At 40.4% G+C, this 18,904-nt stretch overlaps 1 protein-coding gene across 2 annotated transcripts in view; it reads left to right on the forward strand.

The window, feature by feature from the left end:
• The window catches only part of LOC124545671 (AH receptor-interacting protein), a 187,474-nt gene that overhangs the window by 112,231 nt on the left and 56,339 nt on the right, over positions 1–18,904 (forward strand). For both annotated transcript variants that reach the window (XM_047124628.1, XM_047124621.1), the window contains exons 3-4: positions 6,847–7,012; positions 7,464–7,650. In XM_047124628.1, coding sequence (XP_046980584.1) covers positions 6,847–7,012; positions 7,464–7,650 — 353 coding nt within the window. The remainder of the gene's footprint in view (positions 1–6,846; positions 7,013–7,463; positions 7,651–18,904) is intronic.

Consider the following 18,904-nt stretch of genomic DNA (forward strand, 5'->3'; position numbering starts at 1 on the left):
AGCATTGGTAAGCCAATGACAAAACAAGAATTGGACACTAATGTTGTACAAAGAATTGGCAAAAAATCCATATATAAAGAGAGTATGTCAAAAACAAACATACAAAGATTGAACTGCAGAAGTAAAACAGGTTTATTAAAACAAATGTAAAATAGTTATGCTCGAGAACCACAGCACGTATCTTTGCTACAGAATCAATACTGGACATAGAGTGATATCGCTAAGAATAGTACATAGTATGTGTGCCAAAAATCAGCGAAAATGCTGGTTACATGAAGGACATTGAACACACCTATACACGAACTGGGAACACTAGTGAAAATGGTTCAAATGGCTCTGAGCACTATGGCACTTAATATCTGAGGTCATCAGTCCCCTAGAACTTAGAACTACTTAAACCTAACCAACCTAAGGACATCACACACATCCACGCCTGAGGCAGGATTCGAACCTGCGACAGCGCTAGTGAGAATATAAAAAGTCTACAACAGCTAAAGTGTAGATATGCAGTAAATCTTATAAAACTATATTAAATGATCAACTAAAGCATATACACAGACAATAAACCATGGAGGAAGTGTTAAGCAGACAGGCATATACATTACCTTGTAAAGAGAGTTAAACAAAGGGAGATAAACTGTTCAGATTTAATCATCAGTTTAAGGTGTTGCCATGGGCCACTAAGACAGTGGTTGTATGTGGAACTGCTCAGTATCGTGGAGACAAGGCTGACAATTGGACACGTGTTAGCAGGACACACAAGTAAGTTAGCTGGAGTCGGGCTTTGATAGCAGGGAATGGACACAGTCAACCCAGAGGAATTTCTTGGCCCCCAGCGAGTATAAATAGTAGTTTGCAGCTATACCAAGAAGACATTGACAGAAAGTAAAAATTTTTATGTAAAAGCCATTACTGTGTATTGGATAGAAACAATATAATAAAATTAATTAAAAACCTGTGAGCAAGCCAGTTTCCGATGTGTAATGAGACACAACACAAGTTGGACACATAAGGTAGGTCACAGTAAATTGTTGAACAGAGAAACTATACACTCAAAAGAAAAATTCTGTTTCTCAGTGCAAGTTGACCATTTAGCAAATCCTTAGAGTTAAGGTGGGAATGTTCATAAATTTCAACTATTTCTAAAAGATTCGTTTTGCACCCTTTGTCAACTGAATATAAAATTTCTACACCGAATAAAGATATCAAGGGGTGCTTTTCATTTTAAGATGTTATATGAAAGTTGACTTCTAGTGGTTCTCACAATCTTTGATGAGTAAGGGTTTTAAAGCCCTCCCTATGGTCGGGCACACATTATGTTGAATTTAATGTATCCCAGATGTGAGATATTGGTTGGTTGTGAGCCTCTCATTGTGTATAAAAAGCAGCGTAGTGACATTATTAGCGGTAAACACTACATTGCACGCGCAGTTCACTTACTTGTGTATCCTGCTAATGTGCATCCAGCAGCCAGCCTTGTGTCCAGGATACTGAACAGTCACCGTATCACAGCTTTTCCAGTGGTGCGTGGTGCCACCATAATGAAATTTGAGCAGTTTACTTTCCTTTAATTAGCTCCCATTACATAACAATGGTGTTACTTTTTTGCTGAGCACTTGCTCCATGGTTTGTTGTCCATGTAAATGCTCTTGTTAATCATTGTATAAGATTAAATGCATACTTAAACTCTTGCAGGCTTCATTATGTTTTATATGTGCACTAGCGCTCCCACCTTGTATACAGGTGTGTTCAATGCCCTTCATGTCACAAGCAAGTTGGTTAACTTTCTTCACACATACTGTGCACAATTTGTGATATGACAGTTCATATCATATGTTCATAGTGATGCTGCTTTATTTTATTGATTCTTTAGCAAAAGTGTTGTGACTCTCAGCTTAACTATTTTACATTTAACAAACTTGTTGTACATCTGCTGTTCAATATTTGTACATTTGTTTTTAACATAAATGCTTTATATATATAGTTTTTTGCCAATCCTTTGTAGGATACTACTGTCAGATTCTTATTCTGACGTTGGTCTACCAATGATTTGATCCTATTTCACTTCTGAAGATGACAGTTTAAACTACTGAAACCAGTAAAGTGAACCAAATAAAGGTTTTCTTGTGCAGCAAAAGACTGACTTTTTATGTTTGTTTGAAATATACTACAGCTGCTGAACTACAGCTGTGAGCAACAGCTATGAAGAACATCTGTTAAGATATTCATTGCTGTGTTGTTACAGTATGTAATGCACATACCATAATTGTCATAACTTTTACCACACGTTTTTAATGTATAACTTCGCTAATTCCTCATACTTGCTTTGAAAAGTCTTCCTTCTCAGAATTTGAAAATATTTTAACAAAAATAATCAAATTTGAAAATACAAACGTGTGTGCTAAGTCTCCTCTAACCGGGAATTCTGGGCAACTATCCGTAACTCTCCGCATCTCCTAAACCTCGCCAGTGCTTTTCCTTCATCTGTCTTCTATCCCCTTCAGCCATTCTGCCAGAAGAAGGAGCCATTGGCTCCGAAGGCTTGAATATTTCCTGAACTTTTATGTATGTTTCCTCCTGTCACGGCTTAGTGAGTAGATTTTTTATCAATATTAGTATGACATAATATTTCGGTAGTTTGGACAGCAGATAAGTCAGTAGCTGATGAAATTGTGTCAAAAACACGCATTGCTTGTTTCTGACACTATATTACAGTTAAAGTATTGTCATTTTAATCAGTAAGAACAACCCCACCTTCTTCAGTTGAAGTTTCTTGTTCAGCACTAAATTACTTTCACTGCAGTTTTGTAAAGAAGAATGAGAAAATTACCCACTGTTAGTGGGTTAAGGAAAGCTTTTCTTGCTATTGCCAGTCTGCATTTTATATCCTGTTCACCTCTGCCATCATCAGTTATGTTGCAAGCCAAGTGGTGAAGCTTGCCTACTACTTTCTGCATCTCATTTTTCAATCCAGTTCCCACAACATAACTTTGTATAAAACAGTGATAGTCAAGTACGGTACCCTTGTTTTACATTGGTGGTGCTCATTTTATAACCTATTTTCAAGAATCTGTCAGTTCTGCGCGCGCGTGCGCATGCGTTCGCACGCGTGCGTGAGAGTGTGTGCGTGCGCTCACCCGCCTTTTATCCCAGGCATAGCCTTAGCTCCAATTTAAACCACTAGCACTTTTGCTTGTTAATGTTATTAATAATAAGTTAACATCACATTGGCTACTATTAGTGACCACTACTAAATCGACTTAGTTTTTCTTGAACCATCACCTGTTATGTCTGTATAAGAGGTCTGTGACTAGAGTCCTGTAAGCACATGGTCCATATCAGTCCTGTAAGCACAGGCCTACAGTGTGTGAGAGTGAGTGCGAATATGCTTCGTCTTGGTTGAAGGAAGTCACCGATGAAGACCGATGCTATCTCACATAATAACACGAGTGAGTAAGTTCTTATTTGCTGTGATCCGGATGTGATGTGCTTGTACACAACCACACGGGTATCACACACTCACATGTATTGGCTGTGGATTTGTATTGTTTGCATGTGCAATGTACTTCCCTTACCACCAGAGTTGGAAAACATTTGTTTGTTTAATAAATACAGATAAAAATTATTATTTGTTATATGTGAATGAGAAATAAAAATATTTGTTTGAAACATATTCATTTACAAAAATAAAAACATTTGCTTGTAATCTGTAAATAAAAATTGTGGTCAACCCAGTTACAATATCTGTCCCATACATTCACCAACACGTTCTTACCACAGTCAAGTCACAGACTTCACATACCGAATATATGGAAGAGCCAGGTGTGAAAACAGTTGTGTTATATAACAGCTGTGTTGCAGTTAGTGTACAGCATTCTGTGTGCGCATGAGCAGTAACCAATTGTCCAATTGCATGAATGGCAACTGTAAAATTGCGGCAAGCTATAAACTAGACCATCCAGTTGCTGTATATGCTACGCACTGCAACACTTACAACTTCAACTGCTGCTTCACTACACGGGCCATTTGTATACTCCCTTCCAGTATATGGTTCTGTTAACTAGGCACGAGGGAATTGTCTTCAGCCTATCTTGTGCCCCTGCAGTCCCATTGGTCTAAACCTTCGCTAACTGGTTTCCTGCTGCCTCATCTTACCTTCTGTCTTTGGCCACACCACTCCTTACCTGTCCAGATTGTGTACTGCCTTCTTCAACCACTCTGTCCCCATCCTCTCTCTCTCTCTCTCTCTCTCTCTCTCTCTCTCTCTCTCTGTGTGTGTGTGTGTGTGTGTGTGTGTGTGTGTGTGTGTGTGTGTGTGTGTGTGTGTTCTTACTAGAAAAATATCAGGAATTTGAAATTTTGTGTTAACAGTTTTCTTTCACATGTTTCTGTAATGCTGTGCACTAGTCCTCTTGGGCTAAGGGGTTGCCTTTTCCTCATTTTACACGAATGTATGGTGGGCATCCAGTAAGTAATGAAACACTTTTTCCTCAGCCAATTTCGATTAAGAAAATCAGAATTTGTTGTGGGACATTGTGGAATATACCTACTTCTGCCCTTTCAATTTCACAAAGTTCTGATGAATCGCGGCACTACACCTAGCCTTCAAAATAGTGCCTGTAATGGAGGTGCATTCTGAGCAGAGAGTCGTCATTGAGTTTCTTTTGGCAGCAAGCCAGAATCACGGATGTTCATAGGCACTTGCAGGACTTCTGTGGAGACCTGGCAGTGAGCAAAAACACAACTAGTCCTTGGTTGTGGCGTCTGTCGTTACAAAAAGGTCCCAGAGAGAGCGAGAGAGAGGGAGAGAGATTAGATTATATTATCTAAAAGTAATTGTGTTAGAATGACCTAATTACTCAAATAGTTATCAAGGTAGAAATATTTTCAAATAATGCCCATCTCTGCTTAGCACTGTACCTTACGTTTGCTTTCTCTTTCAGTCAGTGCAGTTGATTATTGTCGACTATAACAAGTCCTATTAGTTCATTTTCTTGATATACTCGTGAGAGCCTACTGAATAGCTGGATTGAAGATTTTTTTATATTATATTACATTATAAAAAGAAGTTGAAAATTTAGAGACTGGAACTGTCTGAAAGGAACGGCCTGTGGTATGTGCTGAAATGAAACCAATTGAGCATCATTGGGACCACCTGAGACTTGCTGGAACAATGTTTGCACACTGTATGACCTCAGGAGGGGCTTCTGCCGTCAGACACACGGACAGGCTCGAGCAGCAGTGTCTTGACTGTTCAGTGACAGCGAGCGTGTTACGATGTGAGGGGTGCAGTTACACACTATTATATGTTACTGAGCAACAGATTTCGATTTCACAGATGTGCAGAGATGCGTACTTCACAATGGATTGCCTTTAATTTCATTGTTATTTTGTTTTTGTTTCACAGTATGTTTTTTTAAGTAAGGTCCGTTTGAACATAAGTACACAGTGAAAGGTTATTTCAAAAAAGTAAATTTATTTTCAGAAAGTACATACTTCACTCTATTTTTCGACATAGTTGCGAAGTTTGTTGAAACACGTACCACACCTCTCAACCAATTTTAAAATACCCTCTTCATTAAAACTTGTTGCCTGCTCCAATAACCAAGAGTTCACTGCCGTTTCCACGTCATCATCATCATTGTAACAGTTGCCACTGAGGTGTTGTTTGACAGATGGTAATCACTTGGCACAAGATCAGGACTGCAGGGTGGGTCATCTAAAACTTCCCAGCCAAAACTGTCCAATAATTCGCAGGTCTGACCTGCAGTGTGAGGTCTGACATTGTCATGGAGAAGGACGGTTCCCTTTGTCAGCACGCCGCGTCTTTTGTTTTGAATCGCTCTGCATAGCTTTCTCAGGGTTTGGCAGTATGCTTCTGCATTCATAGTGGCTCCTCATTGCATGAAGTCGACCAACGAAACACCATGCTTGTCCTAAAACACGGACGCCATGATTTTGTGCTGGGACAGAGTCTGTTTGGCCTTTACAGGTGCGTGTGTGTATCTTCATTCCATGCTCTGTTGCTTTGATTCGGGCGTGATATGCAAAACACATGTTTCATCTCCAGTTACGAGCTGACTCAAGAAGCCATCACCTTCTTCGTGATAATGAGTCAAGAACTTCATCGCACACTCAAATTTTTGCTTTTTGTTATCCTCTGTTAGGATTTCAGGACCCAACTGGAGCACAGTTTCCTAAACTTTAGGTGTTCAGAAACAATGTTGTAAAGCATTGATCTCGACACATCAGGAAATTCATTTGAGAGACCTGTTATTGTCAAGCGCCTGTTCTCACGAATCCTCACTTTAGCGGAAGCCGCCAAATCGTCTGTAATCAAAGAAGGGTGGCCGGAGCGGTCCTCATCATGGACGTTGTCATGGCCATCTTTGAATTCTCGTACCGACTTCCGCACTTTGCTTTCACTCATAACAGTATCACTGTACACTTCGCAAATCTGTCGATGAATTTCTGCAGCAGACAGGTTCCTTGCTGACAAAAACTGCATCACTGAGCGAATCTCACATGCGGCGGGAGAGTTGATAGTCTTAAACATTTTGAAAGCGCAGAACAGAACTGTACAGGTTAGCTACAGAGCTGAAACTGAGCACAGTTGTTCCCGAGGCATGCTGTTACACAACGCACATGCTCGTTGTGGTATGCATGCAAACTACTAGGGTCAACAACAAAATGGATCTTACTTAAAAAACACACCTCGTAATTACATTTTTATTTATTTATTTATTTGTGATACATACACACATCTGTTGTGAGAGAAACAGTAGCACAGTATAGAACTGTGCGAGTATTTAAAAGTAATGAAATGCTTGACATTTTGCTTTACAGCTGCTTCCTGCCTATCCATTTGTGTCTAAAACTCTGCGGGAATCTCTGAAACCACATAAGGAGAGGTCCCACCACTGCTGTGCTGTTACACTGCAAAATGAGGGGACAGGCTATGAAGACCTGAACCAGCTCATCAAGGAGCCCTGTGACCTGGAGTTCATTATAGGTATAAGTACACTGAGAATGAGTGAATAGTTGTTGAGCTATTTCTGATAGTGGTGCCGCAGGTTTTCTCTCTCTCTCTTTCATAAAAACTGCTAATTGCCAGTAATTTGGATGCTACATAATTTTTATTTATAAATTAAGCTTTAATCTACAATAGTCAAGAGTTGGTACTTGATTACTTACTTAGTTGTGCAGCTTCTGTTAACCAAATGTACTAGACTTGATATTACCAACAACAGAACGGATAAAAAAAAAATAAAAAAACTTTAAGCTTTGGGAAGCAAGGGAGATTATAACAGATGGAATTACCCCATAGTCAAATCATTCATTCAAATTCACTATTTGCTATTGTGGACGATATTTGTCAGACAGAGAAAATGTGCAACAACAAAAATAATCAATTTTTGGCAATATAATATAGTTGGCTAACAAAAGGGCTGTTTTTATTTCAGAGCTACTTAAAGTTGAAGGTCCAGAAGAGTACAAGAAAGAATCTTGGCAAATGAATGCAGATGAGAAACTTTCTGCTGTTCCGAAGTTACGTGAGAGAGGAAATCAGTTATACAAGGAGAAGAATTTTGATGAAGCAGCAGGCCTTTATGCTGAGGCCCTTGGCCTGCTGGAGCAGTTAATGCTAAAGTAAATATATCTTTCATAAGTATGTCTTGCTATTTTCTACACTATTATCATTGTTTACGTCTTTTATATGTATTCTATTCTTCATGCATAATTTATAAGAAAAGTGAGATACTTATGATTTATCCTGTTGCTTATTGATTTGTGTATACTGAGGTGACAAAAGTCATAGGATAAAAATATGCTTGTACTGTATTCGGATAGCAGTAGTATCACATATGAAGGTATAAAAAGGGCAGTGCATTGGCAGAGCTGTCATCTGTACTCAGGTGACTCACGTGTAAAGGTTTCCGATGTGATTATGACTGCACGACGGGAATTAACAGACCTTGAACACAGAATGGTAGGTAGAGCTAGACTCGTGGGGCATTCTGTTTCAGAAATCATTAGGGAATTCAGTATTCTGAGATCCACAGTGCTAAGAATGCGTCAAGAACACCAGATTTGAGGCAGTACCTCTCACCACAGACAACACAGTGGCAGAAGGCCTTCACTTAATGGCTGAGACCACCGGCGTTTGCTTAGAGTTGTCAGTGCTAAGAGACGAGCAACAATGCATGTAAGAACCACTTAAATCAATGTGGGACATCAATCAACTAACATATCCATTAGGACAATGCGGTGAAATTTGGTTTGAATGGGCTATGGCAGCAAATGACTGATGCAAGTGCCTTTGCTAACAGCAAGACATCACTTCTCATGGGTTCATGACCATATTGGTTGGGTGTCTGTCTGAAAGGACTCATGATTACACAAACTCCAAAAAAAAAAGGGACTTGAACTGTTGAACGATGTGGTTGGTATCTGCGATGGAATTTGTTTTGTTATAGCCATCGTGCTTCTCAATGGTTTCCATCAGCTTCGCCATATGCAAACACCATTGTAGCCTGTTCCCAACATGAATACTGAACCGTTCTGCTGATTACAATACGCTACATCAATTGTGCAGCCCGGAACATGTAAGGAACACTCGGCAGGCGATCAGAGGAACTTTTCATTCATCAGCACCATCTGCCCCATGAACCATGGACCTTGCCGTTGGTGGGGAGGCTTGCGCGCCTCAGCGATACAGATAGCCGTACCGTAGGTGCAAACACAACGGAGGGGTATCTGTGGAGAGGCCAGACAAACGTGTGGTTCCTGAAGAGGGGCAGCAGCCTTTTCAGTAGTTGCAAGGGCAACAGTCTGGATGATTGACTGATTTGGTCTTGTAACAATAACCAAAACGGCCTTGCTGTGCTGGTACTGCGAACGGCTGAAAGCAAGGGCAAACTACAGCCGTAATTTTGTCCCGAGGGCATGCAGCTTTACTGTATGATTAAATGATGATGGCGTCCTCTTGGGTAAAATATTCCAGAGGTAAATAGTCCCCCATTCGGATCTCCGGGCAGGGACTACTCAAGAGGACGTCGTTATCAGGAGAAAGAAAACTGGCGTTCTACGGATCGGAGCGTGGAATGTCAGATCCCTTAATCGGGCAGGTAGGTTAGAAAATTTAAAAAGGGAAATGGACAGGTTTAAGTTAGATATAGTGGGAATTAGTGAAGTTCGGTGGCAGGAGGAACAAGACTTCTGGTCAGGTCACTACAGGGTTATAAACACAAAATCAAATAGGGGTAATGCAGGAGTAGGTTTAATAATGAATAGAAAAATAGGAATGCGTGTAAGCTACTACAAACAGCATAGTGAACGCATTATTGTGGCCAAGATAGATACGAAGCCCACACCTACTACAGTAGTACAAGTTTATATGCCAACTAGCTCTGCAGATGACGAAGAAATTGAAGAAATGTATGATGAAATAAAAGAAATTATTCAGATAGTGAAGGGAGACGAAAATTTAATAGTCATGGGTGACTGGAATTCGAGTGTAGGAATAGGGAGAGAAGGAAACATAGTTGGTGAATATGGATTGGGGCTAAGAAATGAAAGAGGAAGCCGCCTGGTAGAATTTTGCACAGAGCACAACATAATCATAGCTAACACTTGGTTTAAGAATCATGAAAGAAGGTTGTATACATGGAAGAACCCTGGAGATACTAAAAGGTATCAGATAGATTATATAATGGTAAGACAGAGATTTAGGAACCAGGTTTTAAATTGTAAGACATTTCCAGGGGCAGATGTGGACTCTGACCACAATCTATTGGTTATGACCTGTAGATTAAAACTGAAGAAACTGCAAAAAGGGGGAATTTAAGGAGATGGGACGTGGATAAACTAAAAGAACCAGAGTTGTACAGAGTTTCAGGGAGAGCATAAGGGAGCAATTGACAGGAGTGGGGGAAAGAAATACGGTAGAAGAAGAATGGGTAGCTTTGAGGGATGGAGTAGTGAAGGCAGCAGACGATCAAGTAGGTAAAAAGACGAGGGCTAGTAGAAATCCTTGGGTAACAGAAGAAATATTGAATTTAATTGATGAATGGAGAAAATATAAAAATGCAGTAAATGAAGCAGGCAAAAAGGAATACAAACGTCTCAAAAATGAGATCGACAGGAAGTGCAAAATGGCTAAGCAGGGATGGCTAGAGGACAAATGTAAGGATGTAGAGGCTTATCTCACTAGGGGTAAGATAGATACTGCCTACAGGAAAATTAAAGAGACCTTTGGAGATAAGAGAACCACTTGTATGAATATCAAGAGCTCAGATGGAAACCCAGTTCTAAGCAAAGAAGGGAAAGCAGAAAGGTGGAAGGAGTATATAGAGGGTCTATACAAGGGTGATGTGCTTGAGGACAATATTATGGAAATGGAAGAGGATGTAGATGAAGATGAAATGGGAGATACGATACTGCGTGAAGAGTTTGACAGAGCACTGAAAGACCTGAGCCGAAACAAAGCCCCGGGAGTAGACAACATTCCATTGGAACTACTGACGGCCTTGGGAGAGCCAGTCCTGACAAAACTCTACCATCTGGTGAGCAAGATGTATGAAACAGGTGAAATACCCTCAGACTTCAAGAGGAATATAATAATTCCAATCCCAAAGAAAGCAGGTGTTGACAGATGTGAAAATTACCGAACTATCAGTTTAATAAGTCACAGCTGCAAAATACTAACACGAATTCTTTACAGACAAATGGAAAAACTAGTAGAAGCCAACCTCGGGGAAGATCAGTTTGTATTCCGTAGAAACACTGGAACACGTGAGGCAATACTGACCTTACGACTTATCTTAGAAGAAAGATTAAGGAAAGGCAAACCTACGTTTCTAGCATTTGTAGACTTAGAGAAAGCTTTTGACAATGTTGACTGGAATACCCTCTTTCAAATTCTAAAGGTGGCAGGGGTAAAATACAGGGAGTGAAAGGCTACTTACAATTTGTACAGAAACCAGATGGCAGTTATAAGAGTCGAAGAACATGAAAGGGAAGCAGTGGTTGGGAAGGGAGTAAGACAGGGTTGTAGCCTCTCCCCGATGTTGTTCAATCTGTATATTGAGCAAGCGGTAAAGGAAACAAAAGAAAATTTCGGAGTAGGTATTAAAATCCATGGAGAAGAAATAAAAACTTTGAGGTTCGCCGATGACATTGTAATTCTGTCAGAGACAGCAAAGGACTTGGAAGAGCAGTTGAGTGGAATGGACAGTGTCTTGAAAGGAGGATATAAGATGAACATCAACACAAGCAAAACGAGGATAATGGAATGTAGTCGAATTAAGTCGGGTGATGCTGAGGGAATTAGATTAGGAAATGAGGCACTTAAAGTAGTAAAGGAGTTTTGCTATTTGGGGAGCAAAATAACTGATGATGGTCGAAGTAGAGTGGATATAAAATGTAGACTGGCAATGGCAAGGAAAGCTTTTCTGAAGAAGAGACATTTGTTAACATCGAGTATAGATTTAAGTGTCAGGAAGTGGAGTGTAGCCATGTATGGAAGTGAAACATGGATGATAAATAGTTTGGACAAGAAGAGAATAGAAGCATTCGAAATGTGGTGCTACAGAAGAATGCTGAAGATTAGATGGGTAGATCACATAACTTATGAGGATGTATTGAACAGGATTGGGGAGAAGAGGAGTTTGTGGCACAACTTGACCAGAAGACGGGATCGGTTGGTAGGACATGTTCTGAGGCATCAAGGGATCACCAATTTAGTATTGGAGGGCAGCGTGGAGGGTAAAAATCGTGGAGGGAGACCAAGAGATGAATACACTAAGCAGATTCAGAAGGATGTAGATTGCAGTAGGTACTGGGAGATAAGAAGCTTGCACAGGATAGAGTAGCATGGAGAGCTGCATCAAACCAGTCTCAGGACTGAAGAGCACAACAACAACAACATCTGCCATGGCAACGATGCATTGCTAGACACGTGTTCATAGGACCTTTTTTCCTCCATTTCCAGTCAGGAATCCATCCCAACAGTTTCTAAGTTCTATTAATGTTCACCCCGTATAGCATGATGTAAACTACACCACAAAAAGTGGTATACATCTTGTATAATTCTGCTCTGTTTTTCTTTGGCTTCCTACCTATAAGTAGTCTCACAACCAAAATTTATGAAACAAGTGCGAAGTAAAGGAGGAGATAGCCTCAATCGTGTTGAACACCACAGCAGATATTAACGAAAACCATCTCGGCTGTATTATTAAACATTTATTGTCACGAGACTGATTTCATTCTTTAGAACATCATTAGGTTTCTTGCAGTTAAACAAACATTTATTGTGAATCTCTTGCCTCGCACAAAGTTCCAAGTGACTGGAAAAAAGCACAGGTGACTCCTGTATGTAAGAAGGATAAAGGAATGGCCCACAAAAAAAGAGACTAATATCTGTAACATCAGTTTGCTGAAGTATTCTTGAATGTATTGTGATTTTTAATATATTTCCTTAAGACAGGGTAACTTCTCTCCACAAATAAGCACAAATTTAGGGAGCATTGATCTTGTGAAGCACAGCGTGTCCTTTTCTCACACGGGCTTTGTGAAACGTGGATGAAGAGCAGCTGGCAGATTTCCAGAAAGCGTTTGACACAGTGCCCCACTGCCGAGTGGTAATGGAAGTACAGGCATATTGAACCAGACTGTGAGTGGCTCGAAGACTTCTTAAGTAACAGAACCCAGTACATTCTCCTTAACGGGATGTGTTTATCAGAGACAAGGATTGCATCAGCAGTGCCCCTGGAATGTATGATAAGACTGCTCTCATTCTCTATATACATAAACGATCTGATGGACAGGGTGAGTAGGAATTTGTCGGTGTTTGCTGATGACTCTGTGATGTTTGAGGAGGGTCATCATTGAGTGACTCCAGGAGAATATAAAATGACTTCAACCTAATTTCTAGGTAGTGTGATGAATGGCAGCTTCCTGTAAATATAGAAAAATGTAAGTCCATGCAGTTCAGTACAAAAAAGAAAACCTCAATATTCTAATACAACATTATTAGTGTGCTGCTTGACACAGTCATGCCGATTAAATTTCTAGACATTATGTTAAAAAGTGGTATGAAGTGAAAGAAGGATGATAGTGGGGGAGGCGAAAGCTCAACTTTGGTTTGTTGGGAGGATTTTAGGAAAGTGTGGTTCACTGGGAAAGGAAACTGCATTTAAAAAACCACCCATTGTATTGAGTACTGGTCGAGTGTTTGGGTTCCCCACCAGGTTGAACTGAAGGAAGACATCGAACCAATTCGGAGGTGTGCTGCGAGGTTTGTTACCGGTAGTGTAATGGAGATGCTTCGTGAAATCAAATGTGGATCCCCAGAGGGAAGAAATACTTTGTGAAAATTTAGAGAACCAGAATTTAAAGGTGATTGGAGAATGATTCTGTGCTGGCATAAGCTGACGCCAGCACTCCGATCGGCAAAGAGGCTGTGAGAAGATTGATAGTAGGTACTGGAGCGAGTGAGCCTATCAGGAGAGAATCCAGTGACAGACTCCCAAGAAAAGCGTCAATGCCCTCTAGACCGCCAGTATTTAGATCGCCGCCGCAGATCAGAGGGCCCAATAAGTCATCCGGTGAGTCTACGAGTCAAGTCGTCAGTCACAGCCCAGTGAGAGTCACAGTCGCAATTAGCTCAGCCTTTACCTCAGAGTCAGTCAGTACCTAGTGACTGGAGTAGTTAGGGTACATCAAAGGGCTTGTACTTCACCAGCAGTGAGGCTAACATGGACTATTTTGGAGAACTTGTACTACAACACGTGGACTATCTTAAGTAGCTTCCTGTTCATATTAATAAAGAATCCTGTTAATACATGCATACGGTTGTGTTACAGAAAGTGGATACTGGCCATCAAACAACATCCTCTCGTTGCTTCCCATGGTACAAGCCTACAGTGACAAGGAGATGACACAAAAACTAGCAATGAGTATAATTCAGTACAGATTTTGCTTGCTTATCTTGTGTTTTAGCTTGCAGGTGTACTTTTTTTCTCATTGCTAATTTGTAGTTGTGTTCTTGCACGTATTCCAGGGGGGAGCCACAGAACTAATCAAATTTCTCTTTTCAGAGGCTTTGCTTGTTTTCTTGTATAACATACTAATGTAAACCTTGGCTACCCCACCCCCTGCCCCTGGCCCTTGGCCACATATGGCCAGTGTGATGGATCTAACACAAGCTTTTCAGTTTCAGAACCAACAAATTGCTACCCTAATAACAACGGTTCAACCACTACTGGCTGTACAAGCTGTGTCAGCCACCCATCAGACAAACTTCCAAGCACAAGTGCCACTGACCAGCATACCAATGTTCTGTCAATTTAACGACATGAAAGAGGAATGGCTCGAATACCTGACACAGTTCCAAACACATTGTGAAGTTCATTGAGTTCAAGGTACTGTGCAGCTGCAACACTCTTTCGATGCAGGATCCCCAGTGTTCATGTTAAAACAAAAACTATTCCCTATCGCATCTCCCAATGGACTCAGCTGTGACAAATAATCACTGCCTTAACTCAGTATTATGACCAGCAAGTTGTAATCTCCCCACGGAAAATTACCCTCTACCACGCAATAATTAATAATTATCAATCAAATCATCTACATTTATTCACTTTTGGAAAGTATCTGATCGGATTTTCTAGTAATATATGCGCCGACAGCTCGTCGACGCCAAGGTATTTTTCTAGTACGTTTATTCTTTGGAAGAACAGAGATACATATATGTATTCTCCAGGGTTATTATAGACGGATAACTAGGACAGCTACGGAGACATATTTGCTCTTCTTCTCGCTAAGGCGAGCTATTAACGTTTGTGCCACTAGCGGGTTATTTGAAGAGAGAGAAAAATTGTAAACGCAAATTAAGTAAGACTGGGAATCAACAGAAAACGGAACATGTAATGGAGATGGATTGAATATACAATTTTCCTCAGAAATAAGGTTTGTGACCCTTTTATTCTAGAGTGAATGACGAATGAGTTCTCTGTCTGAATCATTGATGATTGTCTTGGCCCTGTAATTAGTGGGGAAGTTTCAGTTGTGACAAAGAGAGCCTGCAATCACCGAGTTTTTATAAAAGCGTCCAAAAAGGCTTCGGACACATCTGAAATTCTAAATCTGTCGTAAAATGAATGAATCGTTCAAACGATCGATTTTCCCAACTGAATGCAGCGCTTAACAATAATAATAGATATAAAGATCTTTTACAGCACGCCAGCCGCTGAATATTAAGACGAAGGGCTCCACCAGAGATTCTATTGGGCTGAGTTCACGTAATGAAATATTATATTTAAAACTGTATATAGATAAAGGACAGAGAGAGAGAGAGAGAGAGAGAGAGAGAGAGAGAGAGAGCAAATGAAATTAGAGAAAATACGCAGAATCCTCCATTAGTATAATTGTTTGCCTGTCTTATCACGGATCAGCCTAAAGATAAAACAGGAGGCCCTTACTTTACTGTACAGGTTTATGTGTGAGAGACATTACACCAAGTTAGCGGCAAGCTGCATTCAAATACTTTTATCATTTACAGTATAATCCATTATAATGGCGACCGTGACAGGACACGTTTTTGGACGTTGTTAAAATAATTTTGTTCTCTGTTTCATGTGAACTATGACGAGGCAACTTAACCGACGCTTGGAAAAGAGAAGAAATACTCGCAGTCACATTAAGTGGATCTACAAATAAGAACATAAAACAACACGCTGGGCGCAGAGAAAAGGCCAGATCTATAATTTTATTGTTAAAGCTTGCTAGTATAGATGAAGTATACGCTTTTCTATTTAGTATTATTGGATATTTGAACATTGATTAATTGTGTTCATGCTAGATGTAGTTTGATTGACTTGCCCCAGTTGCATTTATTTGTATAAGTACAGTAAGAAACTAGCCACAGAAGTACTCTTGTGTGAACGGAGTTACAGAAAATTAACTGCACAAATAGAATTGGTGAAAGCCCAATGTGAGGAATCTACTCACCGCGTACGTGTAGAAATGAAGGAGTATGTGGCTATTAAGATAGATACCGTACGGGAACAGGTGGAAATGGTTCCGCAATTAGTACAAAAGCAAGATGCCATGTCATGTGCAATTGCGCAACTTCCTAAATTGGCACGTACGCAGACTAACCTAAAGGAAAGTGTTGAACATCTGACAGAGCGTCAAGATGTTATAGACCACCAAATTAATGTATTAACGGGTAAATTATCCGTAATCACATTAGAAAACAAAAGGCTAATGTGTGAAAACGTTGAGCAAAATGTTAAGGCAGCATTCCAGAGTCTATTTGGCAAACAGGAAGAGAATTTGTTTGCGAAAGGACTTGAGGAAGTGCGACAGCAGTTAGGTGCTGATTTCGAGCATTGGAAACAAACGATAGAAGAGTCGATACGCGTTTCACAACAAGGCTCAGAACAAATGAATACAGGCCAGCAGCAGAAGTTGGCAGGGACTATAGAGCCAGTTACTGCACATTCGCACACGATACCGACTGGTGTAAGTAACTCAAACATTAGTAGCGTTCTCGCTTCCCACGCCCGGGTTCCCGGGTTCGATTCCCGGCGGGATCAGGGATTTTCTCTGCCTCGTGATGGCTGGGTGTTGTGTGCTGTCCTTAGGTTAGTTAGGTTTAAGTAGTTCTAAGTTCTAGGGGACTTATGACCACAGCAGTTGAGTCCCATACTACTCAGAGCCATTTGAACTCAAACATTAAATTGCCACGAGCTAGTTGTTCGCGTGAATTTTTATCTAATGGAGATTACGAAAGCCTTTGCCATGCCGAAGAAAAAATGATAAAGCATCGGCAATTCCAGATTTTTAATACTGACAAAAGGGGGGTCCATCCAATTGTTTTTATTCGAAGTTTCAGAGGAGTGCTACCCAGAAATTGGTCGGAGTGGCAGAAGATCAGTTTCGTTACAGGATATATACAAGGTTCGGGGGCGATTTGGGCCTCTGACATGACTTCTGTTTGCTCGACATATGACGATTTTGAGAAGGCGTTTTTAGCAAAGTTCTGGTCAGAAGGGGTACAGGAACGCCTAAGGCAGGAGGTGCTCTACCCAGAGCCTTTCTCCTTTTCAAAAGGAACCCTTAGGAAGTATTTTGAAAAATATATAAATAAAACTAGATACTGGGACAGACCTATGCCCTTGCCAGACATAATAAACATACTTAAGGCAAGACTACCAATTAGCATCTGGAATCAATTGATTTACGGCAATGATAAAGACTTGGAGTCGTTCCTCACGACATTAGACCATATAGATATTATTGAAGAGAACAACCAGAAAGCCCGTAATAACAGATTCCAATATAGGGAGATAGAACCTCCGCCCAACGGTAGGCAAGGGAATGGACAGAGATCGTTAAATAGCGGAGAAACCCCTCAAAATCTCAATAGTAATACCGGCAATAGTCTTGCGAGGGGCTATCCAAGGAACAACAGGAATGGGAAAAGATACAATCCCGTGTGGTGGAACGAAAGGAATTTCAGACCCCAAGCTTGGAATAATAACAGTAATAGAAAGTGGAATCAACCGGGGGGAATGAATTCAAATAATCAACATCAGTGGGGACGGACATCTACGAATCAACCGGTAATTACCGAAGTGACGGATGATGTCAACCAGCAGGCAAATCAAAATCCAACAAACTTGTAAGGACCCACTCGTGCCCCGGAGGAGCGGTCAACAATTGGTTGAGGGGCAACAGGATATGTGTACCCATGCTAACGTATAATGATGGACGATTACTGGCAGATGAATTGACCGAGGACTTAGAACCCCAAGATGAGGATAAGGAACAGGTGGCAGTAGCCGAAGTGCAAGTCATTTTGGAGACTGTACCTATAGTGGCGGTTTTAGACACAGCTGCAACCACAAATGTTATTTCGGAGGCTCTATTCAACAAGATCAGAAATATAAGACGAGTACCAATTTTTCCAGTTCAAAATTGCAGAATAATAGGCGCCGTTGGGGCTAGATCGGCTAATGTAAAAGTGCAGTCACTACTTAGTGTAGAAGTCGGAAATGTAGCAATATTAAGCACATTCCTTGTTGTGAAAAATTTGGTGGTAGATTGCATTATCGGAGTCGACAGCCTACGTCAATACGGATGCAGAATAGATTTTAAAACAGGAAAAATTTGGTTAAATGTAAATAAACAAGAAATTGAGTTGGACTTGTTGAAAAAAGAAAGCCTTACCAGAAAATATAATAGTGGGATCAGTATGCAAGTAATCAGGACGGCACAAAATTCTAAACAGCATGTAATTAGTGAGTTCCAAGTCAAAGGAGATTTCGGTCAATTAGTGTATGAAAAGTTAAATGAATCCGACTGCATTACTGAAGATCAGAAGAAGCAGCTAAAAGAATTATTATTAGCGTATAAAAACGTGTTTGATGAAAGGCCAGGAGTTATTAAGGGATACATATGCCATCTCTACGTTAAGCCGCACGAAACGTATTGTAGAACTTTCTATCCTGTTCCCTGGAGGTTAAAGGCTCAAGTTCAGAAAGAAATAGATCGCATGTTGAAATGGGGTTTGATCGAACCCTCTACAAGCCCATACTGCTCCCCATTGTTGGTCGTGCCAAAAGCAAATGGGACTGTGTGTGTAGTGTTAGAAAACTTTAAATTGAAATAATTAATGAGTGACATAGACTATAGAAATAGTGACTAACTATTACTATCGAGTGTTGCAAAGAAGATAGTGGAGATAGGCTTCACCTGTGTTTGCGTGAACATGGAACTTTAGCATTGCTAATGTCATCAAGATTTATAAAGGATCTAACTGACCTTCAAGAACAATGAAATGTTTCCCGTAAATGACGCTGAATAATCAAAAGAGGTTCCAAGTGAAGGTTCATAT

Source organism: Schistocerca americana, chromosome 1 (genome assembly GCF_021461395.2).
Source record: "Schistocerca americana isolate TAMUIC-IGC-003095 chromosome 1, iqSchAmer2.1, whole genome shotgun sequence".
NCBI lineage: Eukaryota > Metazoa > Arthropoda > Insecta > Orthoptera > Acrididae > Schistocerca > Schistocerca americana.